At 34.4% G+C, this 17968-nt stretch overlaps 1 protein-coding gene across 3 annotated transcripts in view; it reads right to left on the reverse strand.

Moving 5' to 3' along the window:
- Window positions 1-17968, reverse strand: part of LOC119632960 — a 131054-nt gene that overhangs the window by 94736 nt on the left and 18350 nt on the right. For all 3 annotated transcript variants that reach the window (XM_038026127.1, XM_038026128.1, XM_038026126.1), the window contains exon 3: window positions 13088-16887. In XM_038026127.1, coding sequence (XP_037882055.1) covers window positions 13088-16887 — 3800 coding nt within the window. The remainder of the gene's footprint in view (window positions 1-13087; window positions 16888-17968) is intronic.

The raw sequence follows: 17968 nt of genomic DNA on the forward strand, positions 1-17968 counted from the left end.
GGCAAATCGGGCGAAGAACAGATCTACAGCAGCACGTAAACAGAGAAGCCATTGTGTTTTTCAAAACGAATAAAAAATTTGCTTTTGCCCTTCACTCGTAAGCTAAAGCAGATAAATCTGCAAGCATTTGAACATTCGCTTTATGGGCAATGGGCTGTACAAATGGGATAAACGGACAATGCCTAGTCAAAGTTCAAGTTTTTCTCAATACCTTTATAACGGGCAGAGGCAAGCTTCGAAAGATCCATAAAATAGATAGACTCCTAGCCAGTTGCGAATTCGGCATGCAACTAAGCATGTCCGCCTGTTTGTCTGTCCATCTGTCTACCTGCCAAACTGTGTAGTGTCAACATTCCATCGTTCGCAAAAATTAAGATATCACCTGCAAATGCGCAAATGTGATCAAAGCCGGTCAACAGACACCCTGACAAGCCTATGCAACAAAGACGGCGAGCACCTTTGCTTTCCGTGGCTTTTGCTTGTTGCTCATAGAGTGCGACACATGAATGAATTTATCCTTTTATTCTGCATAAATAGAAAAAATCAATCACGCCCATCTAATTTTATACAGTACGAAAATCCAGTTCTTTTCGACTTTTTTAGGTTAACGGTGACAGGTATAAAAAATTCGGTCACGACTGAATATAATTTTCTTATTTGTTTCGCATAAAATCTAATATGGACTTTAAAAAGTAAAAACTAAAATATTTTATCACATTTTAACAATGCGTTTTCGTGCATTTTTCTACGTTGAACGGGTACATTAGGTTTTTTCAAATGCTCGAAAATTTCACAAACTGTATACACAAACTATATATTTGCTCTCACCTATCTTGAATTGAATCTACGTGCATGGAAAATCACTTTGACTCCATTAAGTATTGAAGACCAACCAGTCTCATGCATGCGCCGTCTCTTTATTTCAAGGACCACCAAAAAAACAATGTAAAGGGAAATGAAAGTTTTTCTGCAGAACCTTTACAAAAAAACTCTGAGATTAATTATTAGCTCAACTGTCGGTTAATCACAAAGATTTAAAATTCTATGGGAAACGCAAGTGTATCTATAGGAATTACGTGCTTTGCGAGCACTTTATGCCGATTTCGCACTCTTGTCCCTCTTCTCCTCACTAATGGCTACGCAGTAACACACAATAGCGAACTTACGCTGGACGGTTATTTTGGCATGGAATGGAAAAATTTTAACTCTCCAAGTATAACGTACTTGTTGTTATGTAAATTTGTTTATTCAGTTCATGATTTTATAACAAATGCATTCATAATAAAAGTTGAACTCTTTAACGCTGCAATTGGCAATAAACGAACGAAAGTATCGGAATATTGAAAACGTTGTGAACGAGTTCGGAACTGTTTAAAAAAATGTTAAGCCCATAGAGATGAAAATAAATTTTTATTTGCAATTCATATAAGCGAATGCTTTATTGTTATTTCGAGAGCATGTCTAACAAGAAAACTCATAAACAAAAATCAATTCCAAGATATTCACTCATGGAAATTCTATATCGTTGGAAACATGGTGCAAACAGTTTGCGAAATTAATTAATTCGCCCGCAACTTGGATAAAGAAGTAAATGACAGGTTGCCAGGTGTAAAAATTATTCTGATAGGTTTTTTACAACATGGCAAGCAATATATATTTCCCTTATTTTGGGCAAAATCCCAGGTATGCGTATCCGTAAGTATTTGTAAATACGTATCCAAACAGCAACAGACTTTTAGGAGTCCATTACCAGCTATACTTATGGTAATAAGCGATCAGTTGAAAGCAGTATTACTTAGAAAAGAAATGTCTTGCGAATGCAGGAGAGAGGGAAGCACACACCCAGTTTATTGTTAGCAATGTTTCCGAAACTATGGTCGCGTGTCGTCTGAGGTTGCTAAGCATATACGGTATTAATGCTTTCCGTAATTTACATGAAGAGTTTTTAACCTCCTGCGACTGGGTTGTATCCATTTTTATCATTTCTTACAAGGCAACGACACTTACTTTTAAATTAAGTTGAGCTTCTTGTGTGTCGCACTTGCTCCCTACAAAACTTAACTTATTTAAAAGCAGACAAAAATTACATTTTGTACACATCAACGGGATAATTGCTACTGCTTGCGCAAGGCTTTATGATAGCACGTTCATATAGGAAGTAATCACGTAATGCGAATGCTCACAGGTAGTGCGGAGCTACCTTTTTGGATAAAAGATCAGACTATTTGCGAGCTTGGTATAAACCTATCACCTTTTTTTTTTAATTATAAAGCAAGCACGCTACGTTAATTGTTCGCGTAAGAAGTCAATATTATGAAGGTAACGATAAAATTATAGGCAAAGAGAGATGAGTTTGAAAACTTGCAACTTTTGAGACTGAGACAAGTCTAAAGTTGTTTACTTTCATCAACTTTTGTCTGATAGTTAGGAACGGGTGCAAAGGGGTACAAAATAGCTTTGGAAAATGAGCACAAGATAATCTTACGCTATTGCTGTTTCTATATTGCACTTAAATTCCACAATTTGTTTATTTCCACCTTAAGCCCTCTGTTGAAAGCACGGTTGTGATTCTAATGGTCCTTCTAGATTAACAAATACTTCGATCTAAACCGCTTAATAATTTGTTTTTTGATTTCGATTTCAACTCTTTATTGAACCCTATACCGCTTGTGGTAAGGGATACCCCTTAAGTGTGAACGTATGTGCTCTCAATACCCTGAACGAGTAAATATACGTCCGCCTCTTAGCATAAAAATCGATTCAGAGTTATTTTCTCAAAATGTTTAAGCACTTGTCTGTCCGTCTGTCCTGTTAAAACTTGCTGATACGTTTATGGATCGCTGGGGAATTCAATTAGATGCAACTTTTTTGAGGACTTACCGCAACTTATCTGCCTTTCTTTAAACATTTCGTCGTTTATAGTGCAATAGTACGTGCAACGGTGCCGGCATTTAACGGCCGGATTTGGACAGTTGTGACCGCTTTAACTTGTTACATACACGTATATACACATATACATATACATGGAGCCTAGTCTCAAGTTCCTCTTGATACGAGTTTTTCAAATTAAAGTTTTCTTTTTTTTCTCATTTATTTTTTTGTTACATTTGAGAAATATTTATGAATTGGATTTATAATGAACACAATTTTTTTTCCTTCTGCCAATTTGTTAAACAGTGCATGACTGCGTAAGCTTTTAATTATAAACAATTACCTTTTTGTTAAATGAGAGAGAAGAATAAAAAAAAAACGTAGAAATCACAAAGATTTCAATTGAATTCCGGCTTAAAATCTGACTAATGATGATTTAACCTATAATGCATACGTAATTGCATTTGATTCAAACGAGAAGACAATGGCGAGAACTTTTCAGATTTTCCACAGATGATATTTAAATATATACATTATATCATCCCCCAAATATATCCGAGATTGTTCATAATAGCGAACATGAAGAAAAAAACGTTAATTTAAACAAAATGTTAAACGGTAGAAAATTAGCGTAAAAATTTCCACGCTATTATTTTAAAACTGTAATAGGCGAGTAGAGAGCGAGAGAGAATTTCATAGCTATCCATAGTATAGCCTAAGTGCGTTAGTTAAGTAACGGTTAAAAATATTTTTATTACTTAAGGCCGTTTTCAATGTGTTCATATCAGTTTATAGTTTACTGACAAACAAGTTTTTTAACTGACGATCTTAACTGGAAGTTAAGTTACTTGCTTTTATTAGTTAGACTACTTTGATTAAATTTTCGTTTATTGTGGCTGACTTTTTATCTATTGTCAGCGTTTGCATCATCGCTGCGATCAGCTGTTTTCTTTTGTTTTCCCATTTAGTAGTTAACTGGAAGAAATCTTATGGTTAACATAAACTGAAGTATCAATTAGAATATAACCGAATGTCACGCAATTGATCCGGTATTAATTGGAATCTTGTCGGGCGTATGCAACAAGAAAACGATACTTTGTGTTTGGTGAGAGCAGGAGGATGGGGGATGGGTTAAATTCTATCACGCGGCAAATAGTTAGTTTTAAGGGATCGATGGTCAAAAAACGTCCACAATGTCAAAAAAAGAAAGACAAGCGCACATTTTTACATATCCATACCAAAGAAATTGCAAAACTAGTTCACGACACATTGAAAGTACGCAAATGGACAGTGCCAGTATCGAGTCTTTCCGATTATAACTTGTGATGAGAGGAACAATTGTTAAGCAACCTTAAGGTTCATAGAAAGATGCCAAAAAAAAAAAGATCGATGAACGGTGTTCACAGCGAAAGGGCAAGATTTTTAAAAGTATGGCATCCACAAATTGTCAGACGGGTGGAAAAAATGCGTAGTAGGCAATACTATAAAATATTTTTCTACGATTCTTTTACAATGAACGTGTGTTTACTATACAAAAATTCCGGTTTCGTATTTACATACCTATGTAATACGTAAAAATATTATGTTTCTACAACTTTTTTGGAAAAAGTATAAAAATGGTAACTTTTTATTATATGTCTGGGGGTTATAAAAGCAGGCCGACCCAAAACATTTTCTGTTGGGTTAGTCGTTCAGATCGAACGAGTTGAAACATGGCACAAAACGCAATAAACCTGAACACACTAAAAGCGGTTAAACACGATCAGATTTAATTCCATTCAGAAAATGCTTCTGAATAGCTTAGCAAAAATAAAATGTGGGTTGCATACGTCGGTAAGAAATTGACAGATATCTACCGCAACTAGTATAGGGTATAAAAATGCATGATATAAGATATCGCTGATGGCATTGTTATGGAGTTCAAACTTTGCATCCGATTTTTTCAATTTATCTGTTAATGTACGAGGAGAGCTTCAGATTTTGATTTATAATTAGCCCTATGAGTACAGTGGTATTCAGTAAATTCAACCCAGTGAAAAAATTAATCTGAAAAGAAGAATGAAATTCATATGCAAATGTATACAATCGTTAACGTTAAACGCTCCTACGTATATTACGAATGGTAGTACTGTTGACAACAACAATTGCATACTCATATTGTCATTTCATATGTAACTTTGAAAAATACTCATCACACGAGCCGTTATATTCATAATCAACGTAAGACTCTAAACGGATGCGTGAGTAGGTTCAAAATCAAAATCACTTACATCTATTCGTGGAAATGATTAACTAAATTAAGTTAAAGGTCAGCCGTTAAGCGTAGAACACAATAAAAGAACAATTAAAAAGTTTTCCGAACAATGAATTTCAAGCATGAAAAAATCATTAAATTACAAATAGTGCGCAGCGAATTACATTATCGTGTACGGAGATTGATTTAATTTTAGAAAATTATTTATGAGAGTCCATTAATGGACAACAAATTGAAAGTATGAAAAGCTTCATTAAAATGCATGCCGTGCCCAAGTTGAAATCAAAAATTCCAATTCAAGGTGTTTAAGCATACATACATACATACGTACATACAACAATTATTTATGCTTTCATTATATCCGCTATTAAAGATTGCCGTTACGTTAAACTCGTTACTTCGTTTGTAGCATTTGTTCTTAGCGTTCTGTAGAATATGCTTAACCCTGTCCATCTGTCTGTCTCGTTGCAATTTTCAAAATATAATCTTTTTTAAGACCCTACCAACTAGTAAGAAATCTAGAGAAGCCTAACGAAGAAGCTAAAACAAGTCCAAAAGAAAGTTGAAATTTTAAACTCTTTTCCAACTAAATTAATGATCTCCACCAAACTAATCAGCTGTTAGTCGGTTAACCCTCTATTATAATCTTAATTAAAATTCCAAATTGGTCCGTCCATCCATCAGCAGATATATACCCATCTCTTCGTTTATCATTTGCTGTTGAAAGTAACAGAGATGTATATAGAAACCAGAGAACTGGTTGAATCTCTCTGGCTTAATACACTTGTAAACATAGGAATAATTAAAATTTCTTAAAACATTGGAATAATGTCCAAGAAGAAAGCCTACAAAATTTCAATGGATTTTTAAAAGTTAAAGCCGGCCTTTGGTAGGATCAAAAATGCATTTTTAAAAAAGTTAGAAAGCAATTTTCGCACGATTTCTCACTTGTCTATTAACAATAAAAAATTGCGAGTTGACAGGCTTTCAATATTCGCCCTAAAGGAAGCATAGATTTCTTACGGCAACAGCAACGGCAACAACTATTATTTATTAAGTAAATGAATGAATAAACAAAGACAGCTAGACGTACGTATTCTTATTAAAATGATTTAAAATGCCAAAGAACTTAACCTTAATGTAAAATTTTCCAAATGCAAAATTCATTGGAATAAACAACTAAAGCATAAAATAGTAAAAACGATAAATAAGTAAATAAAAATCAGACAAAAAATTATTATAAAAGGAAAAACAATTTTTTTTTTGTTCAATAATAAACAACAAAAATGAATTTATAACAATTGATCGATTTGTGGTTCACTTGAACGCAATAACTTTTCATATCAATCAATCGATGCTGTTAACCCTTCAAGTGCAAATAGTATACGCAATTATATACTTACACGCATATAGAGGTGTGCAGGGGGCGTATTCGTATATTTAAATACGAAAACGAAACGAAAATATGAAAAATTTCGCTAAAGCTCTCTATTGAAAGAAATAACGTATTATTGTTCGCTTTAGTAAATAATACGATGAATAAATAGGTGTGGCTGCAAGTGTTCAAATTAGAAACTCACACAATTGTTCATTCACGAAGACCCAAATTTAAACTAAACCTTAAATGGCTTTCTCACTTGGATTCAAATAACTGTCTCTTTGACTGGCCTAACCGCAACTCTCAGAGCCCCTTTTCTATTCGTCGAGAAGAGGGGAAAAAAAAGTTTGCAATGGGACTATATGCTCTATATATTCTTGATCTAAATGTCCCGGTATCTATCAATAAGTCCCTCCTAGTCCTTCTGCTTAGCCTTTCTACTAAAAATCTCTCTTAAAAAAAAAAATTGTGACTGGATGCATAAAGATCAGAAATCCCCGAGGGCCTAAAATTTAGCTGGCTTTTGGCAAGTAGATTCAAATAATTATGTCTTTGGCACGCGAAATTGTAAATTCCAGGGCTTTCTTTTATGTTGCCCAAAATAATGGTCGCGATAGATCCTATATATTCTTAATCGGAATGTCCATTGAAATCGTCCTCTTCCTCTTAACTGTTTACTGAAAAAGCGATTATAATCAAATAATTTTCGATGTTTCGAGTTCATGTACTTTCTTTGAACTCCCATGAGGTTAATTTCTACAACCCGTACACTGTTTTTATGTTTCACTGCTGCTTTCTTAGTTGATCTTGGCCAACAAAACGAAAAAACTGTCTAAGGTTTTTTCCTACGACTTCGTAGCGAATGATAAACTATAATTATTAGTATTATTATTAACTTAGCCAGAGGAATAAAGTCGAACATTATAATCTTAAAGTTCTAGAAATATTTTTGACTTTGTACATATATAATGTGATGCCTTGAAAACAGTAAGACAACTAGTTTGAATATTTTATTGCTTTCTTAATTTTTAGTTGTCGAACTCTGCTATCCAATAAACATGTTGTTTAACTTGACTCATAAACTAGCTTTAAGAATTCAATCTAGGATTTACGGAATATAATAAAAGTCATGCTATCCGTGCTGCAACACTTGTATGATTGTCCTTTTAAGCAAACATATATCGTAATCTGTTGACCGGAAAGTCGCATTTTTGCAACAAATTATCAAATGCATAATATAAGGACGCTTACATCAAATTTTAGATCGACATTTGCGCCATTTGCATTTGCCATAGATAGTAAGTAGCATGTGAGGGGACGTTCTTCAGGAAAGTTTATAAGAAGATGGGTGTAGTAGTGTTTCAATCAATAGAACAAGAAGCAAAATGGTGTAGGGTACTTAATAGTTAACCATGCCTAACTACAGCGTTTTAATTTTAGCTAAACAAGTCACGCAACATTTTAGCTTCCTTTTCATACACAGATCAATTGCCCAAAGTCGCCACCTATTTCTTCCTCTTTCCGAACTTTTTTCTGACCATTATCGCAATACACGTTTAAAGGACATTCTCTGAGTGATTGGCCCTATTTAAAAGCAAGAAAGAAAAGTACGTTTTTTCTTCTATAAGCTCTTAGACTCAAAAGTAAATCAAGTTTTTCGTTTTCGCGCGGCAAACGAACGATTTATGAAACTATTTAAGGATTTTTAATCAATGCTTTTCCTGAAGTTTAAATTGACATCTCTTGTCGGCCCCATGTTGATGAGAGAGAGAGAGAGAGAGAGAGAGAAAGAGAGAGAGAGAGAGAGAGAGAGAGAGAGAGAAAGAATATTGTTTTATTTGCTTTAAGGTGCGTTTGTTGTGCTCTCTTCTGCTTATTTTCAGTCACTTCTGGGAAATAAGATTAAAGGTTTAACTTCCTGATAACGTTGCAGATATCGGACGGGTGGATAGCAGTAGTTAAAATGTTTGCTTCACATGCAATATGCATGTCTAGTGAATATGAAATCCTTACAAGTTTTACAAACACATAAAATTTTCTTAGACATTCGACTTTTCATTTGAAGCCTTTATTCCAGCTTTAGTCGTCGTTATAAATATTGTGTATTTGTTTACCAATATGTAATGACATAAACCAATCGCTATTCTCGCTTACGACCGCGCAGAGCAAATAAGTTTTATTTGACTCTTTGTTTAAGAAAAACTGATATCAACACTTTCATGCCATGAAAATAAAATTTTATTTGTTTATGTTAATTACCGCATACTCGTCGTCAACATCATTATCATTATCATCGGCATTATCGCCACATTTACTTTACCAATTTTCATTATATGATTACGTTGATGTTTTGGTGCCGTTTTATCGTTATTATTAATGATTGTTTATATGCGGCTGTCGTGTGTTTAATGAATATGTATGTCTCCTGTTATGTGTATGTGTACATTATTATTGTGCAATTTTGCTGAAGCAGAAAAAAAATAAAAATAAATAAATAAAACAAAATAAGTAAATAGAAAAGTAAAAAAAGAGCACCTATCTAAACAATAAATGCCATTCAATTCTTTTAAATTGAAAATTTTCCAGCATAGTGAATACGAATCCAACCGCACCGAATATCGTATAATAATAAATGAAAACAAACGTATTTTTCGTTTGCCAGCGCAACAATTGTTCTTAGTTTTACACAAATACGATGGAATTGGAAAAGTAATGCATTTTTGCTGGCAACAAAAGCTAAAGGTCACAATGATCAACGAGCCGGTTAATGTGTAAACAGCACAAACACATTCATATATTGATTGAGGTTTTTGAAAAATAAAATCCTGAAATTTATTCTTTTTGCATTTCTAACAAAGAAGAAAAACAAAAACAATCTACGCTTTTCCTAGTTACAACCTACACCATTTATTTATTGTTGTGCGGGTGCATGCAGCATCCAGAAAGACTTGAGAGAGACCCACCTTTTATTTTATCGAATTACTTACTGAATCAAATCTAAACTTATCTGTCCGTCTGTCCATATTATATTTTCATATCCAATCTGTAGATCGGAAAGTTTTAGACATATATATATATATAGACATAAATATATATGGTGTTTTGGATAGAAATTTTTATATATTTTTGTGAAAAATTATTTAAAGTATTTCTTGAAAATCGTCCCCAAAGCATTGCTTAGAAACAGAAGCGAAAATTTAAATATATCTGTTCCAAGACAACCAACGCAACTTTTGGCATTTAAATCGATAGATATGCAACACACACACATACACACATACACACATGCCATCACTTACAGACACTGCAGGCAATGTGCGAGAAAAACACCCAAACGCATTATAATATAATTTGTACAGACGTTCGCGTTACATACAAGAACGAGATAAAATCTCAATTTAACTTTTTAGTCAACTCGACGCATAAGTGTGGGAGTACATGCGTTTTGCATATTATTTTAATAAATTTTCATAAAATTTTAAATATCTACGAAATTTGAAAGACAAAGCGTGAGAATCTTAATGCTATTAACCATAACATGCGTAGTGATTTCATTAAAGCACTTGAAAAACCATTAACGTAAAATATCATGTATAAGAGAAAAAAAAAAAGTATTGTAAAGTGCAAGCAAATTTTAAAATCAAAAGTGTTTTTCTGTTCATATGTTTTCTGTATTTAAAATAAACTTTGACCCTGAATTGTATGCCAGAACTCTTCAAGCAGCTTTTTATATCTTCTATCGGTTAAAACGGACTTTATACGAAAAAAATACAGAGATCGTAGATTTTATTTTTTTTGTCCGTACGTACGGTGTACGTATAAAACAAAAAAACGATTTTAAAACATTGACGGGCAATACATATTTCAATGGCGTTCAAAAATTGACAATCAATTTATTTTAAAATTTCTTATGATATCTAAAATCTGATTCGAAATATTTTCTAAGGGCAGCCATAATATATGCATATATTGTTTTTATTGTACAATCATTACGATATATATGCAATTTTTCAGCCAACTGTTATTAACATAATGATAAACATATAAAAAGTTAAATGAACAAAAATTGGCTTCAACCCTGCTCAGTACTAAAAAGTCCTACAAAATGTCTCCCCAATGAATTTTTTCACGTTTCACCTATTTACCCACAAAAAGTATGCTTCATATTGAAAGCGGCTAAAAATATATTTGTTAATATCGGAGAAAATGTGAAGCTTTTCTTTCGCTTAAAAAATTATTTAGTTTTTAGTACAATTGTACCGAAATTTGAGGAAAGTTTCGAAATCAAAACAATCGACACTTGGGTAGATCCACTTTAATAAATATTATATGATAAACAGGGTAAAAAATTGCAGTAGAGTAATGTTTACATGGAATAATCGTTAACTACGACTGCTACTAAGTCAACCAAGCCTTGTTCAACTAAAACTTGGGGCCGTTTCTAGTTGTCGATACCGATTCAACTCGATCTGATTTGAATATGTTATTCGAATTTTATGGCCGAAACATCACAAGCACAAATCGACGCGACGCGATTATCGTCAGCTATCTACTTCATTCTATACCATATTGTTGGACAAAGAAATTACTGGATGCATCATGTTTTCCTAAAGCGATCAATCTGAAAGTCATCATAGAATGATTCCGATTTGCCCATGTGCCACCGGATAACCGTGCGTTTATTACTTTGTTCGTTCATTGGTCTTGGGGCCATTACCGACAATGCATTATAAAAGATTCTTATTGACAATTCAATCAGGATACTGGAGACTTGGTCTTAATATTATTCCAATTCCCTTATGTTCTTAAAAACGAACAAAGAACTGTAACTTACCGCCCGCAAGCGATAGCGAAAGGCTGCGCAGAGCTAACTATCCAAAAGTTGGTTATAAAAACCGCCCCTATCGATTAACTCATATTTTATTTATAATTACTATTACTTTTTTTACCTTTAAAATCGGATATAGATGAGTTATTAATTATCTGTGGAACTTTTCTTTTGGAAATCAATTGGTAGTTGGTATTGCCTTTGAAATTTTGAACGGATTATTTTTAAATTTCCCTAAACGAGGTATTTTGACAACAAGTCTAGATATGCGATCAAGGCGCGCATAGATACTCTTGCCGGGTGAGAAATGAATTTTGAAAAATGCAAAGCCACTAAAAAAGCAATATGATGGTCTCTCGTTACCATTTGTAGCGTCGTAAAGCTTAATGATTATAAATAGAATGATAAATTTAATATACTTTTGCTTTAAGTAGAAACAAATCCTTTGATTTAGTTTAAATTTGCCTAAGCAAGAGCTTCAAACGTATTTGTTTGAAAACAAAACAAGACAAAAGACCGAAAATTTCATTTTATAAAAATCAATTTTTATGAAAGTTTCCCGGAATGATTCAAAGGAAAAAAAAAAAAAAAAACAAAAAAAAATATTGACAGACCGTAAAATACTTCAAAAAACAATATAATAAAATTTTCAAACAAGTTTTAACGAACGGCGAAAAAATATTCAAGGTCAACGTTAGGAATGCAAATAAAAAACGTGCTTTTAATTTTTTTCTTTTTTTTTTTTTCTAAATTTCTACTGGGAACCCAAAAAAACAAAGGAAAGTTTTTAGTGTGAGATAAGCGAAATAAAAACATAAACAAAAATTTAAACAAAAGCAAATATTTGTCTTTAAAAAGCTTTTACTAGTAAAGTGAATTATTTTAAACAAAGTTAATAATAATAGTAAAGAAGAAAAGCAACAACAATAATAACAACAGCAACAACATGTCAGTAATATTATTATTATATTAGAATTTACGATGTGGAAAGAAAGCCACAAAAATGCTATGAAGAACCACGTGCGGTGAATACTTTTTGTTTTTTTTTTTTATTTTTTTTTGATTCGAACTGCACGCATATTAAAAATCGGGCGGGTTTCGGAAGATGAACGGCAAAACAAATAAATGTAAAGGAAAAATTGTCATAAATTCATTATGACGCGAGAGAACCTAATGTAAATGTCAATTTAACTGTCATACAATGCTGGCTTTTAATCAATGACAAGTGAAGTCACTCATCTGACTGATAAATGCAATAAATTATGAAACATTAGGGCCACACTGCAAGTATGTGGGTGTGTATGTATGCACATTTATCGACAAGAAATATAGAATTATATATATATATAGAGATATATAAGTATATGTATATGCCATGATAATCTAAGGTTTCGTAGCAAATTTTAGCCAACGTTGTCAGTTTTGCAAACATTTACACAACAGTTTGTTGAAATTTTGTAGGTAGACCTTTATAAAATTGAATTATTGCTCTTGTTATTTTATAGATTATGTGGTGGTGACGTATTCTCCTATTGTGTGTGTATATGCTATTAGGCATTAAAACCACTACAACGCTATACTATAGAGGCCTTTGTGGTTTCTTTCGTTCCTATCAGTTCTTGGTTAAATAAAAATTAATTGTTTCGATAAATATTTTATTGGCATCAAAAATTCTAACGTAACTTTCCTCATCAATAATGACAAGTCATTGTGGCGTTTTTCGCTACAATACTAAAAATAACTGCACTTGACTTACCGTTTATTGATAGTGCCCTGGAATAAGCGTTTATTTGTTTGTTGCTGCTGCACTTTTGTTTTATTATCGTTGCCTTCGGCTAATTTGTTGACTTTTACATTAACATCTTTTGTATTGATTTTATTTGTTGCTTTACGGTTAGCATTTGGACTTAGATGCCTATTGACATTCCCTAAACTGGTGGGTGAGCGACGCACGGTGGGTGAACTTTGAGCTGGTGATGTGTAACCCGCCTCAGCACCCATATTAAGACGTGTGGACACTTTCGATTTCACGTTACTGTAATTCGTTTTCATGATAGCTTTATTATTCGCGATTTGATTCATAACGGCCTCCCATTTATTGGATGAGTGATGTTTACGCACCACAGGTGGTGAATTGATTTTTCCGGTGTTATTGTTTGCACTAATGTAAGGTGCACGATTTTTAACGCTTTTCGTTACGGTTTTTGTACGCGGCGAATGTTGTTTACCCGATAACGTGTTACTATTGCTTTTGCCCGAATTTTGAGTTTCATTTAAGGAGCTCTTCGAACCCGCACCAGAAGCTCCTGATCTTAACGAACCCGTTTCGGATTGTCCAACCGAATTTACGTTTACATATATCGGTGTTATTGCATTTTCTATTGTTGTTGCTGTTATTGCTTTAGTTGTCGCTGTTGTCGACGACGGTTTAGCACCAGACACGCCGTTTTCTGTGTATAGCGACGATAACGAAGCATGTTTACGCGGCGAAGTTACTCTTTGCACTGCCGGCAAGTTTTTATGCATTGTTTGCTCACACCACGAAGTTGTGGATGTTGTAGAGCTTTTGCTTAATTTCGTATGCAAGTGTTTTACGTTTACCTCATTTTCATTATCGTTTTCTGCATTGAAAGCTTCGTCGAGTGAAGAGAAACTCTTGAAATCTACATTACAACCACTACCATCCACACTACAATACGAAGTACGATTGGAGAGAGTTGCTGCAGAAAGACGATCCGTGCTCATGCTGCTCTGTATTGTCGATGATGTTTGACTGCCGCCACTTAAATGGCCTTGACAATGGCCAGTTGATGTAGCGTGAGCACTACAGACAATAGTTGTTGCACGATCGCTTTCCTGTGACAAACGACAAGATCGCTTAATGTTTTCTCGATTACTTCGAACTGTTTCCGTTGAGTCATCACCACCATCGCCGTCTGCATCAGGTGACAGATCCAAATTATCAGAAATTTGAGGCTCCTGACGTCTCATTTGCGTCAAGTCCTCGTCACAACGATTTTCTACATCAGTAAATATCCCAGACGATTCCATACATGAATCTTCCATCTGCGGATCTTCTGAAATAAAAACTGAAGTTGCCGGCTGCAGCATAGGTCCATACAGTTGGCCATCTATTACTTGAGCTCGTCTGTCTCCCCGATTAAAAATATCATCGGCATCAGATTCGGTAAAGAAATCTGAATCGGTCATAGGATCCTGACGTCTAACAGGTGGAAGATGTCCTAGTTGCTGCTGATTGAAACTGGGTTGACGAGAAACTCCTTTGCGTACAGGTCCGTTAGAAGGCGAATGATCGCAGGCTCCACGAGATGCAGGACGAGACATTTCACCGTCGCCTTGATATCCAGTATCCAAGCTGGTAACACTAGTCACGCTTGTTATAAAGCTGGTTGAAATTTTTGATACTCCGGATTTGGTCATAGGATCCGTTTTCGAAGGTTCTGTATCGGTGTGTAGAGATATCGATTCAGTACAAATTGAATTTGATTGCGTTTCTTGTTGCTGTTGCTGTTGACCTGAATTATAAGCATCTCGATTTAATTGCTGCTGATGCTGCAGTCGCTGTTGTTGTATTAATATCATATCAATATCGGTTTTCACCTCAACCGGATCCAATGGTAAATCTTCCGGCGATGGAGTTTGATCAATACGCATCTGATGCAAGGCCAACTTGTTTGCGTTATGACATGAATTGAACACCATAGGTAAATCCAAATTATTCGTATTCGTATTAGCTGCAGAGGAATCAAGAAATTCTTTCATTTGATCGGGTGTCAATATTCCTAAACTTTCATCCATGTCAAAGGAATTTTGCCTCCGTAACATTTGTGAATCTTGATGCAAATATTGCGATGAATTAGAGTGAGTTAAATTGTTATGAGGTCCCAAGTTAGCGTTGCCCGGTTGCGAGAGCACTGTGGACGATAATGAAACATCTACCAATTCAATAGAACAATCAAGCGTTGACTCAGTTAAATCCAAACCAAACGAGAAGCGGCTTTTCGGCTTTTCATTTGTATTGCTAACATCCTGTAATGACGAGGCCGACTCTTTTGCCTGATTTTGAGCTAAAAACTCTTCGGTTCGATGGCCAATTGCTATCAATGTGCTGTCGACATCCATGGGTTCTTGATCAATATCCTCATCCGGCGTACAGACAGGCAGAGCTAAATCACTTTGGGCAGCTTTAAGCAGCAAAGGGGGGTGCATACGACCTGACTGATAATCTTTGCTGACAACTTGACCAAACTTTTTCCCATTGCGATCAGGCGTTGTGGTAGCTGATGCTGAAACTTGACTCATATAAAGTAATTTACTATTATTGTTTTGTCGAGCAGAATACGGCGACTCTATACACTCATTATTTGCTCGACTCAATGACTGTATAGGTTTAGGTGGTGAATAAACTTGTGAAATATCCAACAGTCGTTCTGTATTTCTAGTAGAGTTCAAAGGGAGTTTCATGTTTGCTTTTTCAGACGCTGTAGGAATTAACGTAACATCGGCATCACCGTCTGAAACCATCTCCACCAAAGTATCTTCTTCAAATCCCGGTGGTACCGAAACATCTTCTAACATCACATTTTCGGTGGAACCAGGATTTGAGAATGTAGCATTTGTTGCAGGCGATATCAGTTCATTTGACTCCATTTTCTTAACATTAGCATCTGAATAGAATGGACTCTTTAGAATCTGCGTAAGATCCCCGCGATTAGACTTGTTCTCTTTAGGCGAAATGAAACATAGAGTCCGATCCATAATCTGAGTGCTGTTAATAATATGAGTAATATTAACATTATCCGCTTTCATATCCACCGGTTGCTCGTCTATTACATTGCTTTGAGTTGATTCTGCGTCGGCTTTATAGCCACATTCATTATGTAATTGCCGTTGGTTTTCTAAATTTTGATTTTCTGCTATGTTTGAAACTCTATTGGTTACATAGGTAAAATCTAGACTTTGCATAGTAGACAAACCCTCCTCGCTCTTAGTAATCACAGTGGTTGTGTCTAATGAACGGGTATTCTCGCATAACTGCTGCGATTTTTTTGCTACCTTACCTGTGACTGGTAATGGGGTTGATTGTACCAAAATATCAGCCTTTGCTGCACTAAAAATATCGAGCTTAGTATTACTGCATGTAAAAGTATCGGACCTTGTTAAGGTGTTAGGTACTTGATCGTTGGTTTGTTTAGAGTTAAATAAACGTTTCCCAGGTGCTTTTGGTATTTGTGTAGAAATTTTTTCCGGTTTCGAAAGAAACTTTTTTAACACAGTAGTCGTCTTCCTTCCCATTATATTAACGTTACTGATACGATCACCGGATGAGCATTTTCGAACTCCCAAACTTGATGGTTGCGAAGAAGATCTTAAAGTCGAATAGGTAGGTGGCCGGGATTTAACCAACGATACAGATGGTCGTAAGATCTGCGACGTCTTGACTGACGCAGAAACTGAGACCGGACAGCGCGTAGTACCAGCCAGAGGAATACGCGATAAACCAGTCGTAAGCAAACGAGCATTGGTTGTCGTTTCCTGCGATGGAATATAATTTAACAAAAAAAAAAATTATTAATAAAAAGTAATGCGCTAAAGGAGCTCATTAACATTAACAAAAGAAGAAAAAATTCATTATTAGAAATTCGCTATTAAAAGCACCAGAAACATCAATAATATTATATATTTTTCAAAAGGATCATTCCATTTAATATCTCGGGTTCATTTATACTTACAATACTTTGTTCTCTAATGCAAACGCGTTGACCTTGAATTTTGCTCTTTTAACAAATCGTAAAAGAACATGAAATTTTAATCAAAAGCTACCTACGCGTTAATCCAAATCCTTTTTATGTGAACACAGATTTCAAACATATTACTAAATAATAAAGATTGCATTGCATGGATTCACATTTTGATTTTCATAATCAATTTTCATTTTGTTCTTTTTTTTTTTCGAAGGTTTTTTCCTTCTCTTACTAAAAAATGAGACGTGACTTTAGGATTTGTGCAGTCTTGTCTTTTCTGAACACCGTAAATATGAATCGAAATCTTTACTCGTTCGTACTGACATCAACCCAAAAAGGCAAGAAGGACACAATAGTTAGTACAACTTTGATGTACACATCTGCATACATTTTGTTGTTTACATAATCCTTTTACTACATCGACTTTTACTGGTGTGTAAACACAGGTGTAAGTAGATATGAAAACACATGACTGATAACATATATATGAGATAGATTGCTTTTACTGAACAACACACAACGCAACTATTTTGTCGTATTTACTTTACATTCAGGAAATATCGATTTACTTTTCAATTTCTACCAAAGAGTGCAACGAATGGCATTTGAGCCTTTGAGGCTTTTCCAAGCTTTTTTCTATAAACGAAATTTTAGCCAAATGTACAATGACACCCGAAGCCTTTTTAATGAAATCAATGTTCTCGAAAGCATAAATTTTTGGCATGTTAAAGTCATGAACTTGATTTAAATACATTTCAACATTTTTTATGAAATTTATAAAACACACATTACTTTATGGGTATAGATGGATGTTTAGAATAAACATTTTTAAATATTTTTATATAATTCCTTTAAACATTTCATCGATTTCT

Source organism: Glossina fuscipes, unplaced genomic scaffold (genome assembly GCF_014805625.2).
Source record: "Glossina fuscipes isolate IAEA_lab_2018 unplaced genomic scaffold, Yale_Gfus_2 2, whole genome shotgun sequence".
NCBI classification, from domain to species: domain Eukaryota; kingdom Metazoa; phylum Arthropoda; class Insecta; order Diptera; family Glossinidae; genus Glossina; species Glossina fuscipes.